This window comes from Coenobita brevimanus, chromosome 15, assembly GCF_032717465.1.
Source record: "Coenobita brevimanus isolate Jiangsu-jjx chromosome 15, ASM3271746v2, whole genome shotgun sequence".
Classification (NCBI taxonomy): Eukaryota; Metazoa; Arthropoda; class Malacostraca; order Decapoda; family Coenobitidae; genus Coenobita; species Coenobita brevimanus.
In genome coordinates this window covers 5,202,931-5,210,354 of record NC_136968.1, presented here as the reverse complement: position 1 = coordinate 5,210,354, position 7,424 = coordinate 5,202,931, and the positions used below count along the sequence as shown (strand labels likewise).

Here is a 7,424-nt window from a genome sequence, read left to right as displayed (position 1 = left end):
CAAAAGTTGTGCTTTCATACTACCTAGACAAACCCTTTTTCCATTGTTTATCAAGTTGCATCTTCCCTTCATGCTGGCAATTTGCTGTCATTCCCAGCTATCTAGCAAGTACCTTCTGTGCATTAATCTCTTGCCATTCTAAAGTCTTTAAGTCTGTTCTCAGTAAGATTCTGAAGTATCTTTCTTTCTCATCCTTTCTGACTATTGGTATGGGTTCCATCAGGGATGCTGTACTGGTGATTTCACTTTCCTTACAGATTGTTGTGACTTCGGTGAGTCATTACAGTTTGTGTCTCAAAGACTTTCAGTCAAGTCTGGCATATAAATTTAATGCCTTTCAGCCAAGTCTGGCATAAAACTTCAACTTCCAAACTGCCCTCTTTCAGTTTCTACACTTTTAACTATGCATGCATATCTAGCTTTGTTTCCTGTTGCTCTATAACTGCCTTTGTAGAGGAACATGGCCACTATTGTTCTAAAGCTGTCAGTAGTGGTGTTCCTCATTGTTCTCTCCTTTCATCAACTCTCTTTTTTCCATTCATTAGTGATATTATGGGATGCATATCTGCTCATCCATTAATACACTGATGACCCCATCCTTCACTTCTCCACTGGGTTCACATCCAGATGATACTGGAATTGAAAAAGCAACAAAGACTTTTCCACTCTCTTTTCACAATGTCAGTCACAGCAGCTACTTCAGCAACCTTGAAATGAAGATAATATGGTACCCCTGGTTTTGTTTACTAGCTGTTGTATTTCTGATTGGGGTAAAAGAAGCCTTGCAATTGGGTAAAATAAATCTTGCTATTTGCGTTACATAAAAAACAGATCCTCCATCTTTCAGCCTGCCAAAAGCTTCCATAAGAATATCACTCAACATCTGATAGTACAGTATACTGTATGAGGTTTAATTTAAAAATCTAAGACTTCTTCTCTCCATGTGGCAATGTTGAGACAGTGAGCTGCCATTTCTCCATACCTTATACCAGTGTTGAGAAAGACATGTAAAAACCAGATGTATCTATTGCCTGTGTTATATGAAAAATGGTCAGAAAAGAGGAGCACCATGTCTGCATTAAGTTTTGTGTGAACATATGGTAAAAGTGAAGAACATATAGTGTGGAAAGGAAGATGAGGTGAGAGTTTCTTGGATGGGCATTGTTGTTTGCCACATGTGACACATCCATTTGAGAGAAAATATATATTTTTGACTGTAAAAGCCAATTTCATCATTTTTTAGGGTTATGTCACATGGGCATGTGTGAGAAACAAATTTCCTTCACATAATGAAGCCCAAAGAAAAAGGCTGCCTCAGTCATAAATTAACTGTTATGGCCCAAGAGCCTTTATGATGCTTAAAATTGTCACCAGACATTAATATTCACTTGCTTAAAGTGCATTATGAGATAATGCCAAATTGTTAAATTATCCCTCAATAACCCTTCAGGTAGAGAATTTTGTGTTAGTTTATTTACCTATGACAGAACTGAGCTGGCAAAGTCATGTACTGTACTGTGCAAGACAAAGGCTTACTGGACCTTAAGAGAAAGGTGAGGCAGTGTGTGTTGAGACAGTGTGTGGTGTGGCAGTATATGTTGAGGCATTGTGTGGTGAGGCAGGCAGTGTGTGGTGTGGCAGTATGTGTTGGGGCAGTGTGTCATGTGGCAGTGTGTGGTGAGGCAGTGTATGGTGAGGCAGTGTGTTGTGTAGCAGTGTGTGGTGAGGCAGAGTGCACTGAGGCAGTGTGTGGTGAGGCAGTATGTGTTGAGGCAGTGTGTGGTGTGGCAGTGTGTGTTGAAGCAGGTTGTGGTGAGACTGTGTGGAAAGGCAGTGTGCTGGGGGAGTGTGTGGTAAGGCATTGTTTGGCAAGACAGTGTATTGATGTAGCGTGTTTTGATGTAGTGTGTTGATACAGTGTGTGGTGAGGCAGTGTGTGGCAAGGCAGTGTATTGATGTGTTTTGATGCAGTGTGTGGTGTGGCAGTGTGTGTTGATGCAGTGTGTGATGTGGCAGTGTGCTTTGATACAGTGTGTGGTAAGGTAAGGCATATGAGTTGTTTCTCTAGGACTGGCTTGGACAGGTATCCTCCTCTGTGTGTGAGATGTAGGTCATGTGTCGTGGCATGCATGGTGGCTGCAGAGACAAGTGACTTCATTGTACTCTGGATGACTTTGGCTCAGCAGCAGGTTTGTGAATGTATCACAGGCTCACATGGCTCAGGATATAGGTAAGATGTCTGTTATGAAAATGCTGCACTGCATGTATGTAGCTATGTCACATTCACCCAGACCATGAGCTTGGGGAGATCAGCTGGGATGTTCTTAGCCTTTAGTCAGTTGGTCCTGGAAAGGAGGACACCTGTCCAAACCAGTCCTTGAAAAACCAGCTCGAAAGTTATAATTCCTGTGCAAACCTTGGTGGAGTGGGAAGTACCAAGTGCATAAAGTGGAGTTTATTGACAGTGATATATCACATGACAGAAGTGGTAGCAATGTTTTGGAGCAGCATAATGTGTGTATATATTTGCATCATAGAGACATTGAACGCAGAATTTAAAACTGCACCCTCTAGATCATTATATGGTATTTGCCTGCATCTAATATGCATATGACACAGATATGTACAGGAGTAACCCTTAAAACTTAAAATAAATGTACCGTTTGTTGGAATGTAGGTAAGAATGTAGGGGATGAGCCTTTATTGTAATTCAGAAATTGTGCAGTAGCAACCCATACAGTTCAAAGAGAGCATTGTTCATAGGAACTCAAGTGAGAATGTAGGGCATGAGCTCTTTTGTAAAATACAAGGTGTGTACAATGTACAGAACACTCTATATATACCTTTGCAGGGGCTGGAATTATTTCTGGCACTGCATCATCCAGAAGTAGCCCTTATGGAGGAGCCTGGGAAGACCCATGACTGCCAGGGTAGCAAGTATGGACATGAGGGACTGCTCCCCCTCCCCAGGAGACAACTGGGCAGGTAACAGTTTAATCGCAACCTTATCCTTGATTGGTAGAAGTGTCACTGGCAGTTCATTCCCTGACATTATAGCGATGGCAGGCATTATCACGGAAGGTAACTTGGTATCACAAAATACTGTTGTAACAGTGCAGTCATGCATACCGTACTACACCTGAGTTTCACATTGGAGGAGGTTTGATTACTAATTCGACAGATTCAGGAGGCCTACGGATATGACAGTAGCACTGTGAAAGATTTACTGTAAGAGATATTAGGGCAGTGATGCAAACCAGCAGGTTAATATGGTTTGGACGTGTTTAGAGGAAGGAGGAGGGTGACTGGCCGAGGAGTGTCAGTTATTAATCTTGAGGGAAGAATGCCCAGAGGAATGGTAAAGAAGACTTGAAATGGGGTCCTGCACACACACCTTCAGGATAATGGTTTGAGAAAGGAAACAGTTCAAGAGCATGATATGTAGAGAGCTGCCATCAAGTGAATAGGCATACAGATGGTAGGATGGACTATGATCTTTAAATGAAGTGTGACATTATGCCTATGGGTGACCCTACACTTCCTCATCTGTCTTTCTTTCCTTCATTCTTTTCTTCTCCTCTTGCCTATGGGTGACTCTGTATAATAGGAAATCATTTGTTATGCTGGGTGATAACCATATAACCAAATTATGGAGCCTGGTGATTTAGTGGCACTCCAGTCAGATTGAGCGTGTACAGGTGTATCTCCAAGGGGTGGTTGGGGTTTATTTCTTAAATAATGCCACTCAGGGATGAGTGAGGCTGGTCACTTTCATCTTAAATGTCAGGACCAACTTGCCTAGCCCCGGACTCCTATGCTCCTTAGGGGGCAACACAGGTTTAGATGATGATAATGTATCATCATGAATATGATGTTATATATGAGGCAGGTAATTCTGATTTGATGCAGTGAGTTTCTGCAAAACATGAGTAGTAGTTATCCTCCTGGTTTACCTGTGAATAATTAAAATTGGTACTAAATTTACTATAAACTTAGGTAAGATTCTCTAGCAGCTGCACATTTATATTTCCACTGAGTGGAAATATAATATGATATATTCTATCTTTATTCAGTTTTTTTTTTTTTCCTGTGGAATGTGAAAATATACAGTATTATTTTTCACTATTATTTTTTTTTTAATAGGATATGAGTCATGATGCTATAAGAGGCACAAACTGTGATGGCTTTGTTGATTGTTTCAGTGGTTCAGTTCTGTGAAGTATGATGGAAACTGTGATACTGTAGTTCCAGATGTTTTTCTTTTTTACTAATATCTGGATTTACCTTGCAGATGAAATGACTAGAATAGACAATGAGGAACAACACAGATGTGAACTGTTGACAGTGGGATGAAATGGAACTCAGTACACATAATGAGCCACAAGAATATTGAAATTAATAAATACAGATATTACTGCCACCACCTGACATGGGCTGAGGCAGGCCCGCAGGACGCTGAAGTTGGCCCACAAGAAGGTTAACACTCAGCCACAAACACAAGCTGCTGCCACCACCTGACAGGCTTTTGAAGGACTGCGCAGTGTTTGACAGGGGTAACTTGATGATGAACACCAGAACTTGTAGCTTGTGTGTGGTTAACTAACATGGATCAATGCAAGTCAAGGTTTTATTATCAAACGAGTGTGGCTATATATTGTTGTGGTGAGGGATGCTACTGTGGTATAACAGGGAAGAATTAATATATGTATACACATGTACTGTACCTGTGAAAGTGTTGAGGTACAGCAGGCAAGAACTAATATATACTCTTATACTGTACCTGTGGAAGTGCTAAAATACAACAGACAAGACCTAATACTGTATATACATGTGTACTATATCAGTGCAAGTGTTGCCATGGATACCCAGCATGAGACAGCTTGGAGTGAGATGGCCAGTTGGGAGACTAGGTCAGAGACTGAGGCTGAGAGAGAGCTGTTAGGTAAGAGTAAAAGGCACACATGTGAGGAGTGTGGCAAGATAGTGTCGAACATGACGATGCACAGACGGGTACACACTGGTGAGAGAAAACACACATGTGGTGTGTGTGGCAAGGCATTCAGTTGTAAGAGCCACCTAACTGTCCACACTAGGATACACACTGGTGATAAGAGGTTCCTGTGTGACCTTTGTGGCAAGCTGTTCATAAAGAATGGTGACCTTACCCGGCATTTGGTTGTCCACTCCGGTGCCAAGAACCATCACTGTGATGAGTGTGGCAAGAGCTTCACAGATAAGAGCGGCCTGGCCACACACGCTCTCACTCACACGGGTAAGAGGAGCTATACCTGTGGCCACTGTGGCAAGGATTTCACTCTGAAGTGTCACCTCAGAGTGCACACTCGTATCCACACTGGCGAGATGGTGTGTGCATGTGGTGTGTGTGGCAAGAAGTTCAACAGGGCAAGTAATCTTAGAAGACATATGTTTGTACACACTGGAGAGAAAACCTAGAAGTCAAGTGTGTGTTGTGGTGTGGTATGTGTCGTGGTGTGATCTGTGATATGTGTGATAAAAAATCAGTTGGGGAAAGTAACCTCAAAAGGCTTATGTTTGCACACACTGGAGACAAAAGCTAGAAGTGTGGTCTGTGCCAGGTGTCTTCATCACACGGCTTTGTCAGTTTAATGCAATCCACAAGACATTTGAAGACAGGTCTGATATGGTCAGCCATGCTTCACCTTCAGTTTCCAGCCATGATGAAGCAGCACATACTGTACTGGTAATCAGAACCTTCACACTCACTGCAGTTGACAGTGTCATCCCTTGATGACATGTTATCTCACTAGGGAGAATAAGTGCAGTTGGCCGCTGTTTCTTTGAAGGTACCATGAAGAGTTGTTGTTGCAGATACTTTAGCCCTCTCATGATCAGGGCAACTCTTGTATTCTTTGCCAGCTAACACCAGATGATTATTTGCAACTGGGACTGATTCATAAAAACCTGAGGGTGTTTCTGTTGGCACCACAAACCCTTTCATAGTAGGAACAATTACAGAGCAGTACAACATGCAGTTCATGCCAACATCAGACAGTGTATTTAGCATAGAGTGAGTCGGAGTTGTGTGATTTTGTTAATACCATCAACATTAACCCTCTCATAATTGGGACAGTGCTAGTATTTTCTTTCTAGGTAACACCTAGACAATTTACTTGAGCTGATTTAGTCACAGGAGCCTGAGAATGATAACCACAGACATGGAGATTACAGTACCGGTACATAATATTTTCAGGTTGTGGTAGGGTCATGTGAGTGGTCAGTGAGATCTCCCTTCCTATAGCCCAGTGTCTCTCCTCAAGCACCATTTCCAACACATTCCACATGACAATGTCATTGTTCTTTATAGTACCGAACAGTTTCATTCAACTTAAGATGGCACCCTGGTGATGGTGGTGGTTGTTGTTGTAGCCACAGGTTCATCTGAATGTGAACTCCGTGGACTGCAGATTGAAACTTCCTCTCTCTGCAGCCTCCCATCCTCCTTTCAGGGGATTGGGAGTGAGTTAAGAGATTTTTGTACAACAGGTTAACTCCACTATCTTAACATACTGGTGCCATCACATGAAGGCTTCCCTCTCCAGCACCATCCTCTTAGTGAAAGGAGTTAATGGAGGCTACATCTAACCCTTTTATTTCAAAAAATTTCTTTTCATTGGAAGAAAAATATATGGTAGATTTGGTAACCAAGTAGACATAATCACAGTGAGGGCTATAACCATATCACACCAATGACATGTTTTATATTCAGTTATTGTTACAGCCAGATTGTTTAGTCAGCTTTGGAGGGATTTTTCAAACTGGAGAAGTTAGATATATCCTTCATTAACACATTCATTAGTTGAGGTCTGTCTTAAGCAAAATAAAATTGCCTACTGGTAGCACAGAAAATATTTAATTAGATATCTCCATATTGAAGGTGTTAAAGCAGGCTAGTAACATTTTTCAAGAGAGAAGAACTGTAAACTCATAAAGACCTACATACTGTACATTCAAAGATGTGTGCTTAGAAAGTGGGATGTATATTTTAAAAGGGAAGCAATTTTAGCAGTCATTTTTAGGTGCAGGTACCTCCAGCTGACTTACAGTTGATGATCTCATTACTTGTGCAGCATAAGAAAACCATCTCATCCCCACATTATTCCAAACCCCCATCCCCCCACCTCCACCTAGTTTGCCATGGCAGATGATGGTCATCCCCCTACCCCCACCCCCACCCCCACCCCCACCCCCACCCCCGACCATCACCTCTCTACTCTTAAAGGCAACAACATTCTCACTTTGACAATGAGCCTTCCCTTCCCCCATCACCAACAAGCATTAGAGGGAGAGAGGTACTCTGTGTACCCATAAAGTACCCTGATTCATCTTCAAGGTGGCTGAATCAGTGCTGAGAATGGTTATGGTTATATTTAAAGATCTTTGAC

The 7,424-nt window shown here is 42.0% G+C and overlaps 1 protein-coding gene across 1 annotated transcript in view; it reads left to right on the top strand.

Annotated features, from left to right (window-relative positions):
- The first annotated feature begins 4,697 nt into the window (after positions 1-4,697).
- LOC145390656 (uncharacterized) overlaps positions 4,698-7,424 on the top strand; it is a 47,091-nt gene continuing 44,364 nt past the window's right edge. The window contains exon 1 of the mRNA XM_080265447.1: positions 4,698-5,281. Coding sequence (XP_080121573.1) covers positions 4,714-5,281 — 568 coding nt within the window. The 5' untranslated portion in view covers positions 4,698-4,713. The remainder of the gene's footprint in view (positions 5,282-7,424) is intronic.